At 46.1% G+C, this 26,021-nt stretch overlaps 4 protein-coding genes across 4 annotated transcripts; all 4 read right to left on the bottom strand.

The window, feature by feature from the left end:
- Positions 1-1,543: 1,543 nt before the first annotated feature.
- On the bottom strand, positions 1,544-3,779 carry LOC128424797 (uncharacterized). The gene is made up of 4 exons (XM_053411202.1): positions 3,433-3,779; positions 2,767-2,806; positions 2,556-2,594; positions 1,544-2,080 (listed from the first exon to the last, which is right to left on the bottom strand). The coding sequence occupies exons 1-4, from the start codon at positions 3,655-3,657 to the stop codon at positions 1,653-1,655; spliced, it is 732 nt and encodes a 243-aa protein (XP_053267177.1). The 5' UTR covers positions 3,658-3,779; the 3' UTR covers positions 1,544-1,652.
- Positions 3,780-4,476: 697 nt separating this feature from the next.
- Positions 4,477-9,333, bottom strand: pip5kl1 (phosphatidylinositol-4-phosphate 5-kinase-like 1). The gene is made up of 9 exons (XM_053410692.1): positions 9,136-9,333; positions 8,387-8,437; positions 8,109-8,263; positions 7,433-7,557; positions 6,472-6,506; positions 6,335-6,390; positions 6,131-6,243; positions 5,872-6,034; positions 4,477-5,629 (listed from the first exon to the last, which is right to left on the bottom strand). The coding sequence occupies exons 1-9, from the start codon at positions 9,331-9,333 to the stop codon at positions 5,200-5,202; spliced, it is 1,326 nt and encodes a 441-aa protein (XP_053266667.1). The 3' UTR covers positions 4,477-5,199.
- Positions 9,334-12,480: 3,147 nt separating this feature from the next.
- dpm2 (dolichyl-phosphate mannosyltransferase subunit 2, regulatory) lies at positions 12,481-14,785 on the bottom strand. The gene is made up of 4 exons (XM_053411208.1): positions 14,707-14,785; positions 14,073-14,162; positions 13,091-13,193; positions 12,481-12,958 (listed from the first exon to the last, which is right to left on the bottom strand). Exons 1-4 carry the CDS (start codon positions 14,707-14,709, stop codon positions 12,903-12,905), a joined length of 252 nt encoding a protein of 83 aa, XP_053267183.1. The 5' UTR covers positions 14,710-14,785; the 3' UTR covers positions 12,481-12,902.
- Positions 14,786-15,137: 352 nt separating this feature from the next.
- Positions 15,138-25,926, bottom strand: LOC128424788 (protein FAM102A). Its single transcript, XM_053411188.1, has 12 exons — positions 24,953-25,926; positions 24,587-24,776; positions 20,768-20,888; positions 20,659-20,688; positions 20,125-20,241; positions 20,002-20,048; positions 19,554-19,714; positions 19,238-19,330; positions 17,620-17,833; positions 17,086-17,207; positions 16,939-17,005; positions 15,138-16,856 (listed from the first exon to the last, which is right to left on the bottom strand). The coding sequence occupies exons 2-12, from the start codon at positions 24,757-24,759 to the stop codon at positions 16,805-16,807; spliced, it is 1,197 nt and encodes a 398-aa protein (XP_053267163.1). The 5' UTR covers positions 24,760-24,776; positions 24,953-25,926; the 3' UTR covers positions 15,138-16,804.
- Between the last annotated feature and the right edge of the window lie 95 nt (positions 25,927-26,021).

Genomic DNA, 26,021 nt, shown 5'->3' with positions numbered 1-26,021 from the left:
CCTGCCGTCCAGCGCCGGCACAAGGAGAGGAGCAGGAACAACGACCGGACGCCGGCTGTTTAAGCCCTCGCCAGCGGAACGAGGTGAGGAAGCTGGTCCATGGACTTTGCTGCAGGGAGCGCGGAACAGGAGTCGCTGTCACGTTAACGCATCAGACTTCTCGTGGTGATTTGTTTGTTTATTGTACTTTAACGTTTGTGTTTGGTTTTATGGATTAAAATATCGTATACTTAATGTCATTCCAGTTTAACGGTGTATTTACAGCTACGATGAAGTGAACAATAAAGAGCCGTGTGTGGTTAGCTCTCCGTGTATCCTTAAATTATTTTTACAACCCCGGCAAAATCGTTTTTACTGATCTTCTTCTTCTACTTCTTCCAGCGTGCGTGCAGCTTCTCTTGACAACAACTATGCGTCGATTTACATACGTCACAGACTGCGTTGCTCTGATTGGTTGTAGGTCTATCCAATTGAGCGAAGAGGAATTTTATTTCCATGTTCGGTTGAAACACGCCCCTTAATCACAGCCCCATGGATCAGTCAGACTCACATTCTCTCACTAACCTCTGAGATGTTAAACTGTGTTTAGAACGTCTTGTGTGATGAGTTCTTGAGTTGAGACGTAACCTTCACCTGTCGGTTTACAAGCTTCAGGTCGAGAGGTTTAATAAACGCACATTGAACAAAGGAGGTTGAAGTTGTTCTAAAACACATTTTACAAACGAACCGAACTTAACGACGGCTCATCAGGGACCGGGTCAGGTTCAGTGTCTTTGAGATTCAGCCTGAAGGAACCGGGGCTCGAACCACCTGCATTATGACCAGTGGACGACCCGCTCGACCTCCTGAGCCACAGCATATGTGTGACCCAGCAACAGATCAAATACTCATGAAGAACTTCCAGTGTAGAAAAACCACAACAATAAAAATATCCAGTTTAAATTATTTAATTGAATGAAAAACAAGTTATTTGAACAAAAAGCACTTTTTCTGTCTGATGCGACGTGATGAAATATAAGTGATATTTACATTCCTTAGTTTTCACTTTACACTTCACCAAACCTGAAATACACATAATATATGTGATCATATTGTGGGAAGTCCAAATTTTCACAGTTTCTTCTAAATGTTTTCTTTGTATATTGTAAGTTTGACATGTTCAACATATTAAACTTCCTGTTGTGTTCAACTCAAATCAAGTGTCTAATGTGAATTTAAAGGATCCAGTTGTAGTGGCATGTATCAATTCAAGTTTGTTCATGCAGAAAAATACATTGTCCAAAAATACAATAACACAAAGTAGTAAAAAAAAATTCTAAAACATAATACAAGAATCTTGTTCAACAATTTAAAAGGTATGTCATTAAACTGAATGACCCCAGTGCTGATACTTAGTATTTTCACATTTTCCCACACATTCTTTTCACAAGAATTACTGATCGTAAAGATCAGAGTTGATATAAAACTGCTGTTAAATAGACTCAGTAAGTGAGTTTAACGTTTAGTTAATATCTGTTTATTATTCAGTTGAAATCAGTTTTAAAACCTCAAGTTACTGTAAAACATACAAAGCTTATTAATGAGTGGTGATAAATAACCAAAAAGTATTTCTAATATATAAAACACCAAAAAAATACATTATAAAGCCTGAATCAATGAGCAGAATCCTTAACCCTCTCCACAAGAACAGCCCCAAATGAGGCGTCGTCGATCAGTTCATAGCCGGCTCCGACCCGGACGCTCACGTGATCTCCCTCCTCCAGATCAAAGAGCTGCGCCACGCTCACGGTCCTGAAGGCCACTGGAGGACACGAGACCCCGTCCCTGGTCTCGGTGAGATCCCGGCTTGTGTTGTAGTTTGCGTTCCAGGAGCGCAGCTCCATATGGAACATGTTGGACAATGCGGCTCCGGTAGCATTGTTACAAATCAAGGAAGTCCTGAAGTAGATGAAATAGACGCCGTCCTCAGGAATGACGATGTCTCTTCTACTTTGTTCGTGGTGATTATCTTCGGGAATGATCTGTTCCCACTCGATGTACCCGTCAGTCCCGGGGTCCTCGTGGTCAGAATGTCTCTGCCCTGCAGGACGAGGAAGAAACAGTAAATCATTCAATGTTTGACACAACTATCGACACCACGGCACCGAAAGTGAAGCCAAAACATCTGCATCGCCCCCTGGAGGTTGAATGTTCATAACCAGCGGCTGTTCAGATACAGTTGTCTCACAGAATTCATCACGTCTCTTGCATCTGGTCTTTACGTGCACGCAGATTATCACTGAACCTTCACATGATGATGAATCAGCCTCGCTTGTTGTGCAATGTGCTTGTAGTGGTTCCCAGTTCCAGAGGTCAGATGTTACCACCACATTTAGAGCATTAATACATGTTTGAAAGAGAGACTTTAAAGAGACGTGAAGGTGGTCAGGACGTTCTCTCACTTTAACACAGAGTTTGAGCTTTTAAACTTTTACATCTGCAAAAACCTTGATAACACTCTGGAGGAAAGAAACAGTGAAACACATCATATGTGATATTTAAAGAGAAAAACTTACTGAGGTCAATGTTGAATGTTTTCTTTTCTGTAGATGAAACTGTGAAAAGCGACAGGTTCAAAATCCAGCTCATAATATCACAGAGAAATAAAAAGGCTGATCTATGTTATGAGGCCCAAACATGACGATACAACTTAAGATTAAATGGATATGAAATCGGTTCAAAATACTTAAATCCATGTATTTTATAAGATGAAGTGAAGGAGCGTACCTGCAGCCTGCAGTTTCTGCTGATGGTGCTCACCTGAGCTCTAGAAACAGAGAAGAACACATTTATAATAAATTAGTAACACTGAGCGATGAATTAACATATAAACAGAAGAAGGATGAAGTTTGCTTATGATTCAATCAGATGGATCCAGACACTTCTCTCATGTTCTGTTAAGCTCTGGTGTTTTTGGTTGGAGATGTTTTCCCTGAACTATGGACACAGATCACTCTGCTCATTGAATGGTTTCCAACAGATGCTGAGATGTGTCTGTGCAAACCGGAGCAGGTAACAGGGAATCACTGCTGTGATGAGAATAAGAAATCAGATCACAGGCGGAACAGGAGGAGATCAAGCTGCTCGACAGGTTTGATGGAATCCAGCTGACAGAGAAACGTGAAAGTGTCTTTACAGCCGAGAGAAAGTCAAATGTTACAGAGAAAAAACATCTGGAACTGGTTTGAATTCTGTGTAAATGAACGAGGATGATGTTTGGATAAGAGCTCATGTTGCATCTCAGTGTTTCTAAAACTAGACTTCACTCAGGGTGAAGTTTTAAGCACTATTCTGTAGAATAATCTCTCGGTGGGTTCCACCTCCTCCCTGGATCACACGCAGCCACAGCTCTCAGAGAAAAGCAGCACATGAGGAGGAGGTGCAGGGACTCACCTGGGGTTCTGTCTTCCTGAGCTCAGCACAGAGGGTGAAGATGTAAAGAGCCGAGCAGCCGAGGAGCAGCAGCATGGTGATGAGCCGGAGGCGCGTCTCCTGCTGCTTCATGTCCCGGCAGTGTCTGATGAGGATGCACACGGGCTGGTCCTGGTCCTGGTCCAGGCCCGTCTCCAGGTCCCCGCAGGGGGCCGCAGCTGGCAGCATCTTCACTGTGTGAGCCATGGCAGCTGGTCTGTGTGTTCTGTGTCCGGGCAGCTGGGATCCGGCTGCTCTTTATAATCATGATACATGCAGTCATATATCAGCAGCCGCCTACACCTCAGACCTCGGTGGAGTTGCTTCATCTGTCCGTGTGTGTGGAGGGAGAGAGGAGGAGGAGGAGGAGGAGGAGCAGTGACTGGGTTTGTGAACGAGTCATGTGACTGTGGAGACGCCTCTCGTGCATTATCTTAACATTCCATCACTGAGCTAAAAATAAATCTGACACATAGAAAAACCCAGGAGACGAAACACATTTCACTCGTCAGAACATCTGTCTGCAGTGAAACCATGTCTGGAGATCGCTGATCGGTTCTCCTGATGCAAGAACAATACAGTATGATGTGTTATTATATTGCTGCCGGGAAAGTGTTTACACCTGGGACCAATCCAGAAGAGATCAGAGACAGAGATGAGTTTCTTCAATTCATAGCAACAAGCTGTAAACACAACACTGACTTATCATCCCGAGGTAGAGCTGAGACACAGATGAGCTCAGAGCTGACCTCCATCCTCAGATGTGTAAATCCACCACGTTCTTCTGACCAAAAACAAAACAACAAGCAACCAACGAACAGGCCTGACAGTGAAAGCTCAATAGAAGCAGATTGATGTGGTTGTGGTGGAAGCTCGACTCTGTTTTAAAGACCGAGAGAAACCTGGAGCAGACGGACACTTCTGATCTGGTTTTAATGATATGTGTGGGGGGGGGGGAAACTCTTTTAGAACTGGTTCAGGATGTAAATACATTTTAAAAACGTGAAAGGTACAAGAGTCATTAATTTTAGTGTGAAGGAACCAAACATCCCATAATCCATTGCAAAGATCCCTGTGTCGTTGTTCATATAGTCAGAGGTGTCAAGTAACGAAGTACAAATACTTTTACTTTTATACTTTAAGTAGTTTTGAAACCAGTACTTTTACACTTTTAATTAAGTAAAAAGCTTGAGTTGATACTTCAACTTCTACAAAAGTATTTTTAAACCCTAGTATCTATACTTCTACTTGAGTAATGAATGGGAATACTTTTGAAACCTCTGCACATAGTGTTGTGATACATTGCAGTTTGTCCATAGTGTTTTATGAAGTGTAGTAACTTAGTGTAGTAACACTGAACTGCAGCTGAACCTGATTTCACCAGTTATGAATCTGGTCTCCTCCATGATAGCGGTTTGTAAAATACAGAGTTAACACATGTGAAGGAATCTCCATGTTGTGTAGTTCACCAGTAGCTGAGGCTGTAAGGACCCATCAGACTGAACCTGGACCAGCAGCGTCTCTTCTGACTCTGACTCCCACCGTCTGCACATGAGTTTCAAACCCACTCGTAGTAATGTGGATGGAGCCTGAAGATAAACATGGAGGGAAACCTCTGAGTGTCTGTGGGTGAAACCTCAGAGGACAAGGACACAGGACAAGCAGCTCATCTCTTACACAGCCTTTATCCACAGCAGACATCAAGCATGTTTCATTTCAGGTGCAGCTGCCCGGGCCCAGAGCCACAGACTACTTGGTGTGGTCCTGGACCCACTGACAGAGCCGGACGCAGTAGGTCTGTGGACTGACGGTGGAGAAGGAGCGGCCCGGGTGTCTCAGCCTCTTCCACAAATGCTCCAGCCTCTTCTTAAAACCGTAAACCGTGAAAATGTCAATGATGCCGATGAAGTAGCGCTGCTCGGGCCCGTCGATGACGTGCAGAGGGTTCTTCAGGTTGGGCAGCAGGCGTCGGTTTTGGGCCCTGAAGTCCGGGAGCTCAGTGGCATCGCTGCCTGGCCCAGCAGTTCCCGGGCAGGTGTGAAGCGCGCTACTGCTCAATGCTTCTCCTGCTTGTGCAGACATCAAACCTCCTCCGTCCCCCTCAGAGAAAAGCAAGATGGAGTCGTCCTGCGGGACTTCACCGGGGACGGCCGCCGGGCTGGAGCCGGGGTTCACAGATCTGAGGGAGAGGGGGGGGAGAGAGAGGATGATGATGATGACGATGATGATGATGATGACGATGATGGGAACCACTCTCTGCTTCAGGATGAAGGTGCGAAAAGGCTGATGCACAGGTTCTCAGCACAGACGTCATGATTGACAGCTGACAGAGATCAGTCAGCCATCGTTATTTATACTCTCTCTCTCTCTCTCTCTCTCTCTCTCTCTCCCCCCCCCCCCCCCCCCCCCCCTCTCTCTCACTTCTTGGTCCTCACGATGAGCGTGGCGAAGGACAGACTCTGGTGGCGCTCGTCCTTCTGTAGGTTCTGATGTGCCAGGAGGAGACTGTAGTCCAACACGTTGAGCCGCCGCAGGAAGTGTGTGTCGATCTCCAGCTGCCGCAGGAGCCATGGACGCTGCCGGTCTGCAGACACACACACACACAAACACACATAGTACATCTCATAAAGCACGGGATTTGTGCGTGTCTGCACGAGGTTCTTCTCACAAGGTCATTTACCAAGTGTGATGTGCTGCCCTTCAAAGTTCAGATCTTTGAGAACCACAATAATCGGGCTCCCCTCCGGTGCAGGCTCCGTCCAGCGACTCACCTCACAGCCTTTGATGTCGTACCTGGTAACACAAAACACACAACAACCCACATCCAGAGGCTGCAGGGACATGAGTCTCTGTGTTTCTAGACCCTGGAACTACAGGAACCCACCTGGCATTGATCCGATCATCTGGATAAAACACACTTTGCATGACGATGAAGTATTTCTGCAAAGAGAAAAAGATTAACAGTTATTATTAATATTGTTGTTGTTGTTATTGTGGAAACAGATCAAATGTGACGTGCACCTTGTGTCGGTGAGGGACGTTGATCCTGTGAACACCTGGAACAAACAGAGAGACCTTTTCAGACATTGTGTGTGAAGTGTTCTCCTGACATGTTGTGTAGTTCTTGTTTGTGAAGCAGCAGCAGGAGATTGTCGGGTCCGACTCGTTCACAACTCACCCGCACTACACCTGAACGTGCAGGTGTAAACTGAATCTGGTCAGTAACACTTATAATGGATTCTGGTCATGTGACAGGAGGTCATGTGACAGGAGGTCATGTGATAGGAGGTCATGTGACAGGAGGTCATGTGACAGGAGGTCATGTGACAGGAGACGTATCAGAGAAGCCTACGCCGTGACAAAAGGACCAATCAGCACGAGGCTGTGAGCGTCTACGTCATCTCAGTTTCTGTTCAGCAGCAGAGATCAGTTTTCAAATGAAAACTCAGTCTTGTGGATGAAGTTAAAACAGAAACTCACAAATTAATGCATCGGCATCAACAGTATAACAACATTGGTAGTTTTTCAGCTGAGTGGGACGACACAGTCACTTCACCTCATCAGACACAGAGAGCAGCAGAGCTACTCAGCCTGTGTGGCTGCAGGGGGCGCTGTGGACCAGCATGAGATGATGAGATGATGAGGAGCATCCCTGTTTGTTCACTGGTTAAACTGAGGTGATGAGGTCACAGGTTCAACATCATGTTCATCATAACTGTGTGTGTGTGTGTGTGTGTGTGTGTGTGTGTGTGTGTGTGTGTGTGTGTGTGTGTGCGTGTGTGTGTGTGTGTGTGTGTGTGTGTGTGTGCGTGTGTTGTTTGAACCAGTGTTAATGAACTGTTTCAGGGTTAAGACCTGATTTTAGGGTTTTTCATTTAGCTTGGATGGTTAGAGTTAGGGGCGAGGGAATGTCCTCACTAAGATAGAAGTATGTGCGTGTGTGTGTGTGTGTGTGTGTGTGTGTGTGTGTGTGTGTGTGTACCTAGGAACTTGACCAGCAGTGAATGGGGGTACCTCCTCAGATGTTCCATGTAGATCTTCAGGTTGGACAGAAGGAATTGGATTTCCCTTTTGTTCTGGGTCTTCAAAAAGAAGCGTTTATCATTTCTAGAAGTTCAGAAGCACAGAGTGAATAGATCTCCATCCCAGCACCATGACAGCCCCCCCCCCCCCCCCCCAAGCCCGAGTCCTTGAAAACAAGAAGTTGGAACGTTTACATTTACTCATCATCTCTATCTTACAATTCCACTGAAGTGACAGAGACGTCTGTCGAAGGAACATCTGAGACCCAGACTCTTCATGAGTCATAATAATAATCCCTGAGATTCAGACAATAATTGTGACCTTTATTGTCTATTCTCTGATTCACTACACGAGATGTGTCCTACATCAGACGTGTCCTACATGAGACGCAGACAGTAAAGTGACCTTTAAAGTCTAGACTCTGATTCACTACGGGCGGCTGTGGCTGAGGGGTAGAGCGGGCGTCCACCAACTCGTTTCCCTGATAATGATGTTAACCAATGAAAAGCTCCTCTTGAACACAAGGTTTGCTAGAAATGAGCGCCATCTTGTGGTTGAAAGAACATTGTGTGTGTGTGTGTGTGTGTGTATGTGTGTGTGTGTGTGTGTGTGTGTGTGTGCGCACGGTGGCTCACGTCAGGAAGAAGTCGGCCTTGCTCTTGGAGTTACTGATGAACTGCAGGTAGCAGCTGTCGGAGCAGAGCGACTCCTCGTACTCCGTCTCCGTCATCCCCAACGAGCCACGCAGGCCGGAGAACACCGGGCCGGCAAACGTCTGCATGGTGAAGTCCTGCACACACACACACACACACACACACACACACACACACACACACACACACACAGCTGCATATCCAGGTGGAATCATCACACAAAGTCTTATTTAGCTCTAGTTACAGTTAAATGAACTCACCTTGTGAATCTGAGAAACCTCTGATCTGAAATCATCGTCTGACGCTTCAGTCTGCAGAGGACGACAGACAGAGGACGACAGACAGAGGACGACAGACAGACAGACAGACAGACAGACAGAGGACAACAGACAGACAGACAGACAGACAGACAGATGGAGATTTACAACACAGTGACATGTGAAAAACACAAAGCAGCTGTGTGTTCTGAGTGCAGCTTGTGCATGTGCAAGTGTGTGTGTGTGTGTGTGTGTGTGTGTGTGTGTGTGTGTGTGTGTGTTTGTGTGTGTGTGGACAGTCATGCAGTGTCAGCAGACTGGTTTGAACTGGATCATTGTGAAGCAGCAGGCCGATCGATGGCTCCTGCTCAGCTCTGGAGGCTGAACTGTGTCACTCAACTGACCTTTGACCTGTGACCACACACTTCTAATCCATGAGGTGAACGTGTTTTAAATCTGAAAGAATTCTCTGGAGGCGTTTTTAATATCGTGAGGTAAAAGAAGACTTTGCTGAGGTGGAAGTGACCTTTGACCTGATCAGCTCATCCTTAAATCCAGCGTTTGTTCGAAGGTTCCTGAGACTTCGTGTTCACCACAACATTTACGATGTTATTTTAGCGATGACATCATCTTGACGTCACATAAAGAAAAGAAACTTTCTGATTGACACTTCCACAGAGAAGCTGATCTCTTGTCTTTGAACAAACGCTGATGAAGCTGTTATCGTGATGTGTGGGTGGAGGCTCACTCACTGGGGCTGCTCTGCTGCTGGTGTTCTGAATGGCGGCCGACAGCCCCTCCTTCATCATGCAGGTCAGGCTGTAGAACTCGTGCTGCTGATCGATCTCAAAAAGGCCCAGAAGTTTCCACTGCTGCCTCAGACCCCCCCACCTCCTCCTCTTCACCGAGCGCTGGTGGCGTCCGGTCCCTAGGCTTCCTGCTGCCGACATCTCCATCTGCACTGAAACACCACCTGTACCGAGCGGGAGCAAATCAGAGTGAGAGCGGGGGGGCCAGCGAGGCGGGCGAGCGACACCACCACAAAAGAGTCTTTGACAGGGTCACCATGGAGACCCACACAAAGGGATAATAGCTTGATGGTTGTGCTGGGGTTGATGGTTTGATGGTCCTCATCCAAACACCACATCCCTCCATTTGAAGTGTCCCATGAGTTCACATGTGACTGAATCACAGGAGAGGGATTAAAACAGGAGCTACACATAGAACCAGAGAAGCTATTTTAGAGCAGATGCTTCACACTGTGTGAGAGATGGAACAAGTCAATGAGACAAACACAGTTTCCTCTTTTAAAACGCTTTTAAATACATATTCTTATCAAATGCTTTCAACAGATGTTTCATTCACTGCCTCTTCTTTTCAAAATGCAAATTGTAATTGAATTTTTAATTTTCTGTTTCTGCCTGTGAGGGAATGGAAAGCCGGCTTGTGAAAGGTGTAATGTATAAAGTGTTAATTAGCATGAACTGATTTCTCAGAGTATTTCATGGATCTTGATGTTTACTGATATTTCTGAGTGTGTGTGATTTGGTGGAAACATGAACTGGTTTCTCGTTCATTAGGATTCGTCACAGTCACTAACATGGACTCGAACATTCAGGATCATCATGACGTGTGTGTCCCATCCAGATGTTACAGATCAGAGTAACATCTCACTAAGATGTCTATGTGAACGTGGTTATTGAATGGTTCTGCATTGATGTCATATAATCTTAAGTGTTTCCTGTCACTGCAAAAATAAATCCAGGTTCAGGGTCATTAGGATGGAATGTGTCGACGGAGCCGACCAGTCACCGAACTGCAGTAAAGTGATCCGTCATGTGGGAATCCAGCCGCCACCGGGTTTTATTGCGCGTCTACTTGTGGCTTTACAGTAAAACAGCATGGTTGGCTGAAACGGCCTAAAATTACGAAAAACTCAACTTTATTTTTATTTTTTTATTTTTTTTAATCTTCATGGCGTATCTGCTCATGTCAATTATCATGTATTTGATGTGTACATAATGTAACCATATTTAGAAGCTGATTAAAAATATTCCTTGAGAGGTTATAAGTCATTTCCAGTGGATTCGTGTTCATGGTGTCTCTGACTACGCTCATACACATTTTTGTGTATTTTTACTGTCACCGGTTCCTCAGCGATGGAGCCGACCAGTCACTGTCACTGGTTCCTCAGCGATGCAGCCGACCAGTCACTGTCACTGGTTCAGCAGCGACGGAGCCGACCAGTCACTGTCACTGGTTCAGCAGCGACGGAGCCGACCAGTCACTGTCGCATCACAACATCACGTGACGCGTTTGAGGAGCGAACGCGTCACGTGATGAGGAGACTTCCACACACTGATTTAAAGGTGCAGTGAATCACATTCAGGACGATTTATCTGCAGAAATGGAAGAAAATATTCACAATGATGTTTTCAATAGTTTTAAATAACCATCTGAATCAAGTACTATTTCGTCGGCTATAAATAAAGATAAAAATAAATAAAGAATGACTTGACAGCTCTCAAAAGTGAAGCCAGATCGTCTCTATCGCCCCCTGGTGGCTGTCTGCAGGTTAGTTCATAGACTCTGCCTCCTCCATGTTAGCAGACGGGACTCGGACCAAACCAGGGTTTATTTAATGATATACAAATGGGTTTGACGACATGATTGACAGCTGAGACTGACGGATCGGTCAGCACGTGGATAATAACTATAATAAAACAGTTTATAAACAAAACATATCGAGGAAGGAAAAGATGTTAAAAACATTCAATGTAATTAAAGAAGGTGAAAGAAACATTAAAATTACAATAAATAAATGTTCTAGTTTGAAGATTTTTTGTGCAGGGGGCGCTAGAGGTCAGAGTGGGGGGTGTCAACATCAAGTCTGTATAAAAACCATTCCTAGTACGATTAACTATTTTTATTTTTAAATGAGTTTGGTCACATCTTCTGAGGATGATTCTCGAACATCCTGTTGTATCAGGATCCTAGGAAATCCCCTGAGTCATAGAAGCATGATTTCTCCAACGAGGAATCGCTCTGCGGTTCAGTGACGAGGCAGATTAAGAACATGCCAATAAACATGAATCAGCAGAACTCGTGTTCTTTCACAAGAGATTTACTCACCTCCAGGATGCAGAGCAGATCTGTGGGACTGCAGGGCGTGTACGAGAGTGAGAGTGAGTGTGTGTGTGTGTGTGTGAGTGAGTGAGTGCGTGTGAGACTGAGTATGTGTGTGTGTGAGTGTGAAAATGTGTGTATGAGTGTGTGAGTGCGTGTGAGTTTGTGTATGAGTGTGTGTGTATGAGAGAGTGAGTACGTGTGTGTGTGAGTGTGTATGTGTGTGTCAGAGAGTGAGTGTGAAAGGGAGTGTGTGTGTGTACGTGTGAGTATGTATGTGTACGTGTTAGAGTGTGTGTGTGTGTGTGTGTCAGAGCAGTCTCACATTTAATCACAAACACATTGATCAACAGGATCTGATACAGTGAAGACCGAATTATAGTCGGGTTGTACGCACACACGCTTGCATGCTAAAGACACGCAACACGCCCCTTCGTGCCCTCTGGCGACTTGCGTGCGTCCGCCAACTTTTCTAACTATAGGAGAAAGCGACACAAGCCTCACGCAGCCTGCAAGGCTTGTGATTGGTCGGCTTACTACATCCCGTCCGGAGTCACTATTTAGCCACTTTGAGTCTGTCACAGAATATAAGACAACTTTGATTTTGCAGAGTGATAAAACCATTTATCTTTAATAAAGTTATACGTGAAAATATCAAACCTCAAATACATTTCATTGTCACAAATGTTAGACATTTTAGGATTTTCTTCAATATAGGGGGTGGGATACCAGTGTGATTGATAGCTAGCATCATCCAATGGGTGCAGGTGGCAAGTGTGGGTGGGCGTGTCCTCGAGCTCACACTCGGGCTCCACCCCCAGCTCCTCCAAATATTGTTACTTCTGGCTTCAAAAAACCAAGATGGCTGCTGAACACTGTGTCAAACTGAGGCTTCAGATCAGCAGCTCACAAACCACCAGGGGGCGTCACGGTGGGTCAACGGGTCAGTGTTCAATAAACACAACACAGAGTCCAGCATAAACATTTTATTGAGAACGTTCCAGTCTTCACGTTTACACACAATAAAAATCTGCCTCCTTTACAATATGTCACAGTATTTACACAATTCAGAGCCGCGCTGATTTCACGCTGGTATCTTTACGTTCCTTATTGTATCTTTAAGAAATAATAAGTCTCACTTGAACCAGCAGGGGGCAGCATCAACAACTAAACTGGCTTCAAAAGACAGAAGCTGATCCCGACTCATCAACTCTAAAGTGAAAATATAAAATAAATCCCTCTACAACAAATCTGACTTTGTGAGCATCAACGTGGTCTTCATGTTGTGTGTCGCTCATCACCGTCGAGGATGGAGGAGGTCTTCTGTGGGCGGGGCCTCCATAGACGCTGATTTCAGGTATTTAAATCTTCAACCGTCTCAAACGTCCTCAGGTTAGTCCACTTTCTTTGGTTTTCGATTTTTCCACATGATTAGTGCGATGAAGGAACCTGTGGAGACAAGTATTGACTTTAACAAATGAAAGACACACATTCACATACTTCATGTAAATCTGTATGTAGAGGACAAAGCGGTGCTGTCCAAAGTTAATGAGGGAAGTAGAATCAGTCTGTTTGACTCACCGATACAGAGGAGCAGTATAACAGCTGCGATCCCGGGCAGGATGACCGAATACTCCCGAGGAAGGAAATACTTGTGCAAAACATGATCCCCCTCCACGAAAGGCTGGAAAAGGAGAAAAGATCACATCATTCATTTCATTCAAAACCTTTTCTTAGACATGTGTTTAAAGGGCAGAGTCCTTCTTATATGCAGCCGGTTGCTCAAAGGTCATAGAGCACAGATCTGAACGGTTTCCAGTGAGGAACAGGGACGTGTTACCATGTTCACGTCTGTACCAGTCGTAGATATGGATCCTGGTTTAACCTCCACCCGTCTTCGCCCTTACAGCTTCAGGATCCTCCAGTTTGAAGGTGACTTCATAAACTTGTGGTGAACCTTTATTTTCAATGTGAGCAGTGTGTGGTTGCTTCTCACCGCCCTTCTCTGGTTTTCTGCTGGGTTCATTTGAATGTGTTTTTAAAAGTATTGTTTGTTCTTCTCTCTCACTCAGAGTTTCTGTCTGCATCACGCGGCCTTTTCATTGGTTGAGGGAGGAAGTCAGAGCGCTTGTTCTGATGCAGCTGATGTTCCTGATTTTCATCTTTTCAATTATCCAGAAGGAACACATGTGTACACGCAAACCAAGTGACAGGTTTTTACACTGACAACTAAAAACCCTGGAAAGTTTCATAAAAACTAATGTAATGTTCACACACACCTGAACAGCTGGAATTCTAACACTGTTTGATTTCACTTGGGCAGAAAGACTAACTTCAGTTTCAGACGAGAACGTTCCCTCACACTCAGATGCCCCAAATCCTCCTGCCCCCCCCCCCCCCCCGCCCGCCCACGTGTCACAACACAGCTGTTTGCACGAGTTGTGTCCGTCTGAGGCAGGACCGCTGAACAACAGGACGCAGACTCAGAGAAACGTTATGAATCAACTATTCGGACCCAGCAGAGCTTTGAGAACCTGGGTTCAGCTGCTGAGACGAGACGTACCAGGATGATGACCCAGACGGAGTAGTAGGTGAACAGCAGGAGGCTGAAGAGCACCAGACTCGAGCCGACAGCCTGGTCCACTCCTGTAGCCTGGAACAAAGAGGGGGTCAGACTCCTGAATACACGTTAACTCCCTGTGGAACAGAATCTCAGGGTTTTATTCACAAGCATCAAGTCCAAGCTGAGCTCCACTGAGGACATGGAACCACAGCCCCCCCCCCCCCCCCCCTCACAGCAACGTGAATAAAACACTTTACAGATATTGATCTAGACTCCATCAGCTGCTCTGAGGCTCACGCGTCACTTGTACGTTTGTAAATCAGAAATAAACTGAATTAAAAACTTCTTATAATCGATAAAACTCGAAAATAACCTTAATAAATGAACATGATTCTGTGACGTGTCGAGGAGCAGAGGTTAGCTTGTTGTTAGCTTGTTGTTAGCTGGGTGCTAGCTTGTTGTTAGCTGGGTGCTAGCTTGGTGTTAGCTTCCTTATCGAGTGACAGCCTGTGGATTTCTTCAGTTCGTCTGTTTGTTAAAGCGTCGAGCGCGTTGTTTCTTTCTCCTCTCAACATGTAATCGGTTAATCTTCAGTTTATTCGTCGTTAATCGATCTTTTATTTTTCTCTCTCACCATGTCTGACGCGCTCTGTTGTCTGATGACGTCACCTACTGTTCTTCTTCGCGGGTTGAAGTCAGCGCCCGCAGCGGGTCTCTGCTGCCTCCTGCTGGTCACACCCCACACTGTCACTGTGAGTTCATTTATAAACTTTATAACTTTATAAAACTTCATAAACACTAAACGATGACATGACGTCACAGTAAAAACCTGCAGGGAAAAACTGGCACTGATATAATATATATAATAATAAAGGCAATAAGAACAGTGATATTGTGTGATTTAACTATTATACTATTATAACTTTTAGTTGTTTATGTTTCATTTGAATTAAAAATACGTAACATTATTTTAGTGCTTACCTGCAGTTTAAAGAGAGATTACTGATACTTAATTTAAACATTTTTAATTCAGGAGTTAACAGAAAACGCTGAAGGATTTCGACAGAATGTTACAACACACAGTGTTTATTTAACATATTAAAACTGTGTTTTATATGCATATATTCTTTGTTTTCCTCATTTGATGATTATAGCTCCAAAGTCATAATTTGACTTTATTAAGTTACCACAGTTAAAATGTTTATATTCTTCTCACCAAAACCTCCCTAGAAAGTGAATTATATCAGTATCACCAGTACAAATGCAACATAATCCCATTATCATTATTCAGTTTAAGTTCATTCAATAAGAAGAGAAAAATCCCATTCACCTCATGCATGGACAAAAGTACATGTTGTTCAATTATATCATAAAATCACAGACAACGTTTGGGCGAGTGCAAAGAAAAGTGTTTGATTTGAGCTTTAACATAAAATCTTTTAAGAATCTTAAGACCAGCCTGCTGGACCCAAAATTATATATATATATAGATATATATCCAAACTGAAATTAATCCAAAACATCATAGATACGAACGCTGCCATCTTTTGCTGACAAAATAATTTGTAGTCAGACTCTGTGCAGTGGGAATCTCACCACCAGGGGGTGATAAAGATGCTTTGGCTTCACTTTCAGGAGCCTTCTTTTTGTCCATCTTTATTTATATTTTATTCCTCAGCTGTCAATCATGACATCTCAGCCCGTTTATGTATCAATAACTGAGAAAAACTGTGGAGAGCAGCTTGGCTGAGAGAAGCCTGTACTGCAGCCAGCCACCAGGGGGTGATCAAGATGACTTGGCTTCACTTTTGGTTCCATGTTTACTATCAGTCTACGCTACAACGAGGTAAATATTGACTCATACACGTTTTAAAGCTTTAAACTGCAGCGTTAACAAGTTACTGCAGCTTTAAATTTCTCCTCAGCCCCTTGAAACATAAGATCGTTTTTAAAGACTAATAATTCATAAACTTATGAGAAATGAATAAACGTTCATGCAGAAATGTGACAAGAAGTTGCAAATGGCCGACCATATGAACGCAGACTCTGTGTCACAGCAGCTCACGACTTATTCTGTCTGAGAACAAGAAGCATTGAGCTGAAAAATAATAAAGAACTTTAAAATAAAATAACTTGTCATGTGCCGTTTAAAAAAACCTGTACCATCTCCTTTTCCTTTAGTGGTTTGAAAAAAATGTGCAAAATAATATATTAATTTTCTAAACAATCATCAAATAACTTGATGATCAAAGCTTTTGATCCAGTTCCAGGCAGATTTCCTGTCCCCAGTCGGAGCCTCTCGATGGTTTCATCATCGTCAACTCGTAGGAAAACAATTACATCATAATCACCAGGAATTGGAAACGTGACATCATCAGGCCGACGTGAAACCACAACATGAATTGAAGCTGAGAAAAGAAACGATGACGAAATCTGAACCTGATGTTCACACAACAATCCACCAGATGTGGACACTGGGAGTCACGGAGTTCACAAGGAGCCTGAACGCATCATGTCAGTGTTACACTACACTTCTCACAGTCGGTGGTTTTTTAAGGTTTTGTTCAAGTATTGGTTGAAGTTTCACTGGGAGTGTTTCACTGGGAGTGTTTCACTGGGAGTGTTTCACACTCATGCTTGAAGCTCTGCTCAGTCACATGTCACAGATCTGATCACCAGAGACCACCTGCTGCTCAGGGGACGTTAAAGTCCGGTGCAGGACGGAGACGCCTTCAAGCTCCGTTCGTCTCGATGACCACCGGCTCGAAGACACCAGGAGTTCCTCTGGAAACAAACACACACTCATTGACACGGAGGTTGATACAAACACACGAGCAGTGACAGTAAGAGGACGTGGGGATCGAACCTGTTGGCGAGCGACCCGCTGAGCGCCGTCGTCCCGTCTTTACTGACAAACAGCCTCAAGTTGCTGTCTGGAGGAGACACAGAGGAGCAGAGGACGAGTTAAAGTCCAGTTACACAACAAGCAGCAAAACTTCACAATCTTTACGACCTTCGTTGTTGCTGCCGTCAGAGAAGTTCTGACTCTGGAGGATTTTCTCCACGATGTCGTCAGCGTCGAGACGAGTGTCGTCCACGCAGCTGAGGTGTCTCTGCACCGGGTCCAGCTTCCTCCTGGAGGACACACACAGCGGCTGAGAGGACTCACACACGTGTGCAGGTGTGTGCAGGTGTGTGCAGGTGTGTGTAGGTGTGTAGGTGTGTGTAGGTGTGTGTGTCTCTGTGTGTTTGTAGGGGTGTGTAGGTGTGTGTGTCTCTGTGTGTTTGTAGGTGTGTGTAGGTGTGTGCAGGTGTGTGCAGGTGTGTGCAGGTGTGTTCAGGTGTGTGTGTGTGTGCAGGTGTGTTCAGGTGTGTGTGTGTGTGTGTGTGTGCAGGTGTGTGTGTGTAGGTGTATGTATGTAGGTGTGTGTAGGTGTGTGTGTGTGCATGTAGGTGTGTGTAGGTGTGTGTGTGTAGGTATGTGTAGGTGTGTGTAGGTGTGTGTGTGTGTGTGTGTAGGTGTGTGTGTGTGTGTGTGTGTATCTACCTGGACGATCTGTTGGACATGAACGCTGCTGCAGAGGGGGGAGGCGGCCGCTCCGGTCTGGTGGGCGTGGCCTGCCTCTGAGGCTCAGTGGGGCTGGAGGGAGGAGGCGGGGCCGAGTGGGCGTGTCCACAGGAAGCGCTGCTGCTGGACGAGGCGTTTCTCTGGTGACTGAGGTCGGTCAGGCTGGAGCAGCGAGAGTGACCGGTGCTGTGACCTGGAGGACACGAGGGAGACGGGTCGGCCACGGGCATCAAACCTCTGGACACAGGTCTGAATAACAACCAGTACAATGTTGTGTTTCTGTTTTCCTAAACCCAGGCACTTCTGGGTTACGACAGCAGGGGGCGCAGTCTCCGGATTGAAGGGCAGCAGTAGACATCCCCAATGGAAGACGTCACAAGGTGAATGAGACAATCTGAGTCCGACATTCACCCGACATGAGAAGAGGAGGAACAAGAGGAAGAGGAGGAACAAGAGGAAGAGGAGGAACAAGAGGAAGAGCAGGAGGAAGAAGAAGAGGAGGAACAAGAGGAAGAGATGGAACAAGAGGAAGAGGAGGAACAAGAGGAAGAGGAGGAACAAGAGGAAGAGGAGGAACGAGAGGAAGAGCAGGAGGAAGAAGAAGAGGAGGAACAAGAGGAAGAGGAGGAACAAGAAGAAGAGGAGGAACAAGAGGAACAAGAGGAAGAGGTGGAACAAGAGGAAGAGATGGAACAAGAGGAAGAGGAGGAACAAGAGGAAGAGGAGGAACAAGAGGAAGAACAGGAGGAAGAGGAGGAACAAGAGGAAGAGGAGGAACAAGAGGAAGAGGTGGAACAAGAGGAAGAGGAGGAACAAGAGGAAGAGGAGGAACAAGAGGAAGAGGTGGAACAAGAGGAAGAGGAGGAACAAGAGGAAGAGGAGGAACAAGAGGAAGAGCAGGAGGAAGAAGAAGAGGAGGAACAAGAGGAAGAGATGGAACAAGAGGAAGAGGAGGAACAAGAGGAAGAGGAGGAACAAGAGGAAGAGGAGGAACGAGAGGAAGAGCAGGAGGAAGAAGAAGAGGAGGAACAAGAGGAAGAGGAGGAACAAGAAGAAGAGGAGGAACAAGAGGAACAAGAGGAAGAGGTGGAACAAGAGGAAGAGATGGAACAAGAGGAAGAGGAGGAACAAGAGGAAGAGGAGGAACAAGAGGAAGAACAGGAGGAAGAGGAGGAACAAGAGGAAGAGGAGGAACAAGAGGAAGAGGTGGAACAAGAGGAAGAGGAGGAACAAGAGGAAGAGGAGGAACAAGAGGAAGAGGTGGAACAAGAGGAAGAGGAGGAACAAGAGGAAGAGGAGGAACAAGAGAAAGAGGAGGAACAAGAGGAAGAGGAGGAACAAGAGAAAGAGGAGGAACAAGAGGAAGAGGAGGAACAAGAAGAAGAGGAGGAACAAGAAGAAGAGGACGAAGAGGAGGAACAAGAGGAAGAGGAGGAGGAAGAAGAAGAGGGGGAACAAGAGGAAGAACAAGAAGAAGAGGACGAAGAGGGGGAACAAGAGGAAGAACAAGAAGAAGAGGACGAAGAGGAGGAACAAGAGGAAGAGGACGAAGAGGAGGAACAAGAGGAAGAGCAGGAGGAAGAAGAAGAGCTCTGACCTGATATCCTGCTGTGCTGACTGGCGTAGCTGGAGCTGCGGAAATGACCAGAGTGAAAGACGTCATCTGGATTCACCCCCTCGTCAGGCAGTCCTACACACACACACACACACACACACACACACACACACACACACACACACACACACACACACACACACACACACACACACACACACACACACACACACACACACACACACACACACACACACACACACACACACACACACACACACACACGAGGATTCAGGACGTGAGCGATGAAGGACGCTGATGCTGTCCTGACCCACGTGTCTTCTCTCCACCCTCTCACCTGAGCTCCGTACTGAAGGCTGTCGGGGTTTGAAGGTGCGCGGTCCCTCCAGGACGCCCCCTGGTGGCTGCATCGTGGCATCAGTGCTCTCTCCCTTGCGGTCCGGCTGCAGGGTCGGGTCCTCGTCCCCGGTGGAGACCGATTTGGCCGTGCTGGGAGGCCTGGAGGGGACGACCGGGAAACACAATGTTCAAAACATAGAGACAGTGTTCGAGGTTATGAGGATAAAGTTTCAGTTTAAAGTCCAACAGATAAACACAAAGACAAACAAAACATCACAACATCAGTGAGTTACATCCTCACTGAGGCGCCCACACTCCTCCGGTGTGTCCAGCCTCCAGTCAGAGACTTGTGTAACTGCTCTCGGGTCAGTTTGAAAACGAGGATTCAGACTTTCTCTTTCTGATCAGGTCTCATGAGCTGAACGCAGCATCAGAGTCCGACTCACGTTTTGAAGCAGGGATCCCCGGAGAGAAGACTCATCCCGATGGTGACCTGAGGACGAAACACCAGGTGTTAATCACCTCAGTGCGATCTGTGTGTGTGTGTGTGTGTGTGTGTGTGTGTGTACCTTCAGGATGGAGTTGTCCTGTCGGGTGTGCTTGGTGTCGTAACCCTCCAGGATGCAGCAGCGGACTGTGGAGCCTGATCCAGCGAATTCTGCCATGTTGAGATCAGCGAAACCGAGCTGCAGACAAACAACAGTGAACTGGGCACACACTCGACCAATCAGGAGTCAGTGTCAGCTGTCAATCATCACGTCTCAGCCTGTTTCTATATCATCAAATAACTGATTCAAACCAAACTCAGAGATAAGAGCGACATGAAATCACAGAAACATCTTCACAAACATTTATTTAATGTCTACTTCGATTTTGGTCCATGTCCCATCTGCTAACAGTCACTGTGTGTGTGTGTGTGACCCCCCCCCCCCACACACACACAAACAATGACTGTGCCTCCATAACAATCCCTGTGATGACAACGTTGTTGTGTCGACTGGTCCTTCCTCCTCTCTGACTCAGGGACCTCGTCATTCAGCCGAGGATCTGATCTTATCAGGGCTGAGGGTTCACTTGGTCAGAGTGAGAAGCTGCTGACTCACCTTGGAAAAGGCTTTTCCTCCTTTCAGCTCCTGGAACACAGAGGGAAACTGTCAGAGCTGCAGGACCCAGGCCGGCCAGGAGAGGGCGCTGCAGGGAGTGGTGGTTTACCTTGCGTACAGAGACTCTGCAGACGCAGGGGTCCAACACTCCGGAGGCGGGGCTGGCGCTCATCTTACACACAAACGAGAACTTCTTCCTCCACCGAACACAGTTCTGCTGCACCTCCTCCCTGTGCACGCACACGCACAAACACACGCACACGTATGAAAGTAGCACATGACTCAGTCAAACTCATTTCTCCACCAACACGACTGTAGACCCCCCCCCCCCACATACACACTCATAAACATCAGGCCCAGAAATACGTCGGATTCTTTTCATCGAGGTTCATGAATTATTCGGGGGAAGAAACAACTGATCTCACATCTGTTCCGAGCAAACATTCCATTTAAATGTGTTTACAGTTCGATTGGCTCATATAGGACCTCTGTGGTCCCTGCCCTCTCTTAAAGATAGAAAGCTCCTGAGGGTCCAGATGATCTCATCCTGGGACGTGACACATGGGACCGGCCCGTCGGCTCAGGGCTTTCCCAGCGACGCCTCACACTGACAACACAGCGGCTGGAGTTTCTGATGACAGAGATCAGCAGCTTCACATGAAGCAGCTGATGCAGCAGAGTGAAGCTCCAGGAGAAGCTCCAGGTGGATCTACTGAGTGAAATATACATGTATCTTCTCCAACTTCCATAAAACCTCAGACAAACATGAAGATCTCTAAGAGAAATGAAGGAAAATGAAGAAACAAACACTAGAACATGTTAACACACTGAATGATGTCACTGATGAGTCAGTTACACGTGGTGTCAGAGGAGAAGGGGGGGGGGGGGGGGCCTGCAGGTTCAAACAAATCCAACAACCACACAACTACACACTGAGTGTTCCAGGAGTGTGCGCTGCCTCGAAGCTGAGGCGCGACCGAGAGCTCCGGCTTCACAACCAGAAAACACAGAGAGAACCTTCATGTGAGAATCTGGGAGGATGAAGGTGACGTGGGTTCGATTCTCCTTCAGTCCACAGACGCTTCACATGAAACTAATGACGAGGTGAACGAGCCGCAGGCGGGGGGGCTTCCTCACGCAGGTCATCAGAGTGTCGGGCCTGTCGTGACTTGGCTGATGTTAAACACTCAAACATTCTCTGTTCAGCTCCCGTCAGAGGAACCATCAGCAGATCTCTGAGAACAGAACGTCCTCAACAGCAGGAGAATCCAACACTGAGACCAGAACCATTTAGTTTATCATGTGTGGAGAATTAGGTCTGAGGAGAAAATCTAGAGAACATTGAACAAAGTAGAATCATCGTCTCACATAACCAGTTCCTTTGCAGTTTACATCCATGTTTGTCCGGACTCATCATGTATCATATATCATATATCATATATCGTGTGTCAAGATATTTAACTGGTCAAAATCTGAATCTAAAGACTGACGTTCAGATAAGAGGATCAAGACGTCAGAGACTTGTGATGTCACAGTGACCTTTGACCACCAACTCCTCATCAGCTCATTCCTGAGTCCAAGTGAACGTTTGAGCCAAATCTGAAAGAAATCTCTTAATGAGTTCTTGATATTCCATCTTCACAAGGTAAAAATCACATGTTGACCTTTGACCTCCCATATTAACGGTTCTTAACACTGATTGGTGCACCGAGATGAGTGACATCTCCGTCTAGCAGCCAAGCCCCGCCCAATTCAAACCAGACAGAAAAGAAATGAAGAAAAGAAGAAAAACTTAGAAAATACGTTTTCAACCAATAAAAGATGATAAAAACAAACGAGTGCAGCTTTGTTTGGATTCAAACCCGAACTCGTTCACGTCTCTGTTCAGACTCCGATGTTCTTAAAGATCATGAATTAGCTGCATCGTCTCTGAGCTCTTCTTCTTCTCTGCAGATTTAAAGTCACATCTTTGTGTTCACGCAGCGAGAAGTCGCACATCGACACTATCAGAGGAATGTTTCTTATCTCGAGGGCGACTTGACGTTTGCAGATGTGAAAACAAACCCGGAGGCGGCGGCGGCCTGAGAAACGGCCCGACAGGTTCTGCCACTTCTTTTCTTCCAGCCCAACCCACCGGCTCCACAAACACACCATTGTGCAGCAGGTACACACAAGAAACACATTCCTCCTCCGAGGGAGCGTCCACAAAGGGTCAGACACTCTGTGACCGGAACACACCTTTGAGTTTCACCCCCTCACAACAAAACCTCCGACAACTGTCAATCAAGACTTGAGCTGATTCGACTACACATCATGAAATTATTAAGAAGCAGCTTGAAATATACAATTTTTCTCACTTTAGATAAATTAAAATTCTCATGATTTAGGAATAAATCTAAGAATCGTTTGTTCAGCTCAGCCAATGAAATCCCTCAGAGTCTGAAGAGGCAGAAACAACTGAGCTGGACTGAAGGAAACATTCTGATCATATTCAGATGATTATAATAACGTTTTCATGCTCTGATGCTCAGGATCCAGACTGTCCATCGCTGCAGCTCCTCTCTTCAGCCTCTGTCTCAAACTGTTCTACATCCTGTCTCTTTAAGACCCTCCTCCAGATAAGGACCTGCTCTGATTGGTCAGCTGGTTCACTCTGCTGTGATTGGTCAACAGGAAACATCAGCTCTCTCTTCACCTGGGTCTCGTTCAAATCTCTCGTACACTTTGTTGTTAACGTGTTTGTTTCCTCTGGTTTGGTGGGTGTGTCAGAAGTGTTGTCCAATGGGCAGCGACGTGTAAATAAACCCCGCCCTGTTAAAGAGACAGTGACACAGTGGATTGTGAAGTTCTCTGCAGATGCAGCGGCTGCTGCTCCAGATAAACTGAGGATCAGACCAGAGGAAAGAAAACACCTCATATAATGATCAGCAGAGTAGGAGGAGCCTGTTTGTAGATGAACATAAACAGTAAGAGCCAATAACAGCTTCCTTCAGGTGACATCACAAGACAAGAGTGTGACACGTTGACCTTTGCTCCTCATCATGTGAGCGTCAGTGATGGTTCTCAGGAGATCTCTGAGTGAGGCAGCAACATACATGACTGACAGCTGACACTGACTCCTGATTGGTGGAGCACTTGTATAATCAGGACTCCCCCATCACTGCTGCACAGACTCCGAGACGCCTCAATATTTAACCTGTTTTCAGACATGACCTTTGGAGGAGGTCCACATAGATAGTTTCTCACACATCGGGGCCTCAGGAGGTTCTGCAGGGTTCAGGTGAGCTACAGGTAAGTCCAGGTGAGGGGTGGAGCCACAGGCAGGATGTAACATATCCATTCTGCTGTGGAGATCACGTGTTTCTTTTTATATCACATGATCACACAAAACCTCCCTGGACATCTTCAACCTGAGACGTTTTTCTCTTTGTGTCGGTTGCGTGTGGAGACGTCGACTCACAGAAGGTTTCTCCTGAGGAGCTGGTGAGCTCAGCAGGAGGTCTCACATACAGCAGGAGACTGTCAGGAGATCATCTGGAGTTCACTGAAGGACTGAAGGTGTAAGGGATGCTCCCTGCGAGTGGGGGGTTGCCAGTTTGAATCCTGGCAGCTGAGTAAATGACTTTTACATGCTCCCGTAGAGCGGCTGAGTCCGAGACACTTTCCCTGGAGACATGAGAGTGAAACAACTCAGAGATTCACCTGCAAGACGTGCACGTTCAGACAAGTGTCACACCAGTGTCACACCAGTTTAACACCAGCTTCACACCAGCCTCATACCAGTTTCACAACTGTGTGACACCAGTGTGACACCAGTGTGACACCAGTACAGAACAAACAGGTGAATCCGGATCCTGAGGATAAGACTCATGTTGACCAGGTGAGGCTCAGGTGTTGTGTTCAGGTGGTGCAGGTAAAAGAAACACACCTGGACGACAGGACGGAGAAGTCTCCTCCATCGATGAGTCGGATCTTGCAGAAGAGCAGCCCGTTGACAAAGGGCACCGCGGTCAGCTGGTCCAGAGAGAAGTGCACCTGGAACTTAAACTTCTTCTTCTTCACCAGAAACGTCCTGGAGCTGAGCTGCGGCAGTGAACTCATCACGTCAGAGCTGAAACCTGCAGGAGGAAATCAGGGAATAATCAAACTTAGAGACTTTCGCGTTGCCTCGAACTTTATAAAAACACTTCATTTAAACACTTTTTAATTTAAGCCTCTCTGGTTTCTTCTCTCTGACGTCACTTCTCACTACGCAAACAGCTGCTGCCACGCAAACAACGTAACTCTCACAAACCTTCTTTCTTACACGTGAACTTCGTCCGGACGTGCGCTCGCTGTCCTCCTGTGACCGGGAGAACCGTGCAGCTTGTCCCGCCGCAGAGGAGCGGAGTCCCGGGTCTTCACCGCAGCTCAGCCTCGGTGCATCTTCACCCGCTTTCCCCTGGGCACTCAGGTTATGGGTTTCAGCAGCGCAGTGTCCGAGCCTCTGAGACGGTCCCTGAACGCATCGAAGTTAGGGCCCGTCCACAAAGTCTGAGCGGTGAAAAAAACGAAGACAAGGAGCAGGGCCCTTATAGAAATTTAAAAACTATAAAAAAAAAAAAAACTGTTGATGATAATAACGATTTTTAAGAACTGTTTAATGGATTTAAATAAGACGTTTGTCGTTGTGAGTTACAGGAGAAATTGTTTCAGTGTTTGGTCTTTTAAGCCAACGTGAAGTAAATACAGGAGATTTTTGGTATCGAGGTGAAAGTCTTTGAAATGAAAAGGTGATCGGCTCCTTTCCCTGAGACGCTCTCTCACCGTCTCTCCAGCGAGTGTTCACCTGCACGTCTCGTTTCCCAGTTTCACTGAGCTCAACCCCTGATTGAATCTGATTTGACAAGTGGAAAAGGTTTTTCTAAAGTTCTTCTGTGAACTTAAAAGATCTGCAAAGTTAAAAAGTCCAGAATCTGTGAAGCTCCTGAAGCAGCGGATCTGTCAGATGAAGATAAAAGCCCCCGAGTCTTCAATTCTCAAATCCAGGTAGACAAACAGCGAACGCAGACATTTCATACACACGCTGGAAGCTGTTGACCAATCGCAAGAGAGTGCTTGGGCTGACCAATCAGAGCATAGCTTAATCAGGCAGGGGGTCTTAAAGAGACAGGAACAGGTGATTGAGACAGAAGCTGTTCACTGAGTTCATCAGGTCACATGTTGTGTCTCTATGAGGGAAGCTAGTTGAGACTCTGGAGTTTTACTGTCAGACTGAGTTAAGAAACAAAAGACACAAAATGTGGTTTTATTTTCTAAATCTAAAGATGATCAAACTGCTAACAGGTGCTGCCCTCTGCTGGCTGCTCCTGGGGGCTGCAGTC

This window comes from Pleuronectes platessa, chromosome 19 (assembly GCF_947347685.1).
Source record: "Pleuronectes platessa chromosome 19, fPlePla1.1, whole genome shotgun sequence".
NCBI classification, from domain to species: domain Eukaryota; kingdom Metazoa; phylum Chordata; class Actinopteri; order Pleuronectiformes; family Pleuronectidae; genus Pleuronectes; species Pleuronectes platessa.
Note: the sequence above shows the minus strand (reverse complement) of the source record. Positions and strands in the feature narration are given on the sequence as shown.

Bases quoted from the DNA above. Each gene is read 5' to 3' on its own strand.
- dpm2 (XM_053411208.1), bottom strand. The intron at 13,194-14,072 runs GTACGTCTCGTC...CTCCTTTTCCAG, and splicing joins CCGTCTGGGTCATCATCCTG to CCTTTCGTGGAGGGGGATCA. The intron at 12,959-13,090 runs GTGAGTCAAACA...TTGTCTCCACAG, and splicing joins TATACTGCTCCTCTGTATCG to GTTCCTTCATCGCACTAATC.
- pip5kl1 (XM_053410692.1), bottom strand. From the start codon at position 9,333: ATGTCGGCAGCAGGAAGCCTAGGGACCGGACGCCACCAGCGCTCGGTG. The intron at 6,391-6,471 runs GTGCACGTCACA...TTCTCTTTGCAG, and splicing joins ACGTCCCTCACCGACACAAG to AAATACTTCATCGTCATGCA. The intron at 5,630-5,871 runs GTGAGAGAGAGG...CCTCTCCCTCAG, and splicing joins CTCATCGTGAGGACCAAGAA to ATCTGTGAACCCCGGCTCCA.
- LOC128424788 (XM_053411188.1), bottom strand. From the start codon at position 24,759: ATGAGTTCACTGCCGCAGCTCAGCTCCAGGACGTTTCTGGTGAAGAAG. The intron at 19,715-20,001 runs GTGAGTCGGACT...CGTCCCCTCCAG, and splicing joins GGGGATCCCTGCTTCAAAAC to GCCTCCCAGCACGGCCAAAT. The intron at 19,331-19,553 runs GTGAGAGGGTGG...GTGTGTGTGTAG, and splicing joins GCCTTCAGTACGGAGCTCAG to GACTGCCTGACGAGGGGGTG.
- LOC128424797 (XM_053411202.1), bottom strand. From the start codon at position 3,657: ATGGCTCACACAGTGAAGATGCTGCCAGCTGCGGCCCCCTGCGGGGAC. The intron at 2,807-3,432 runs GTGAGTCCCTGC...CTCTGTTTCTAG, and splicing joins TCAGGAAGACAGAACCCCAG to AGCTCAGGTGAGCACCATCA. The intron at 2,595-2,766 runs GTACGCTCCTTC...CGCTTTTCACAG, and splicing joins GCAGAAACTGCAGGCTGCAG to TTTCATCTACAGAAAAGAAA.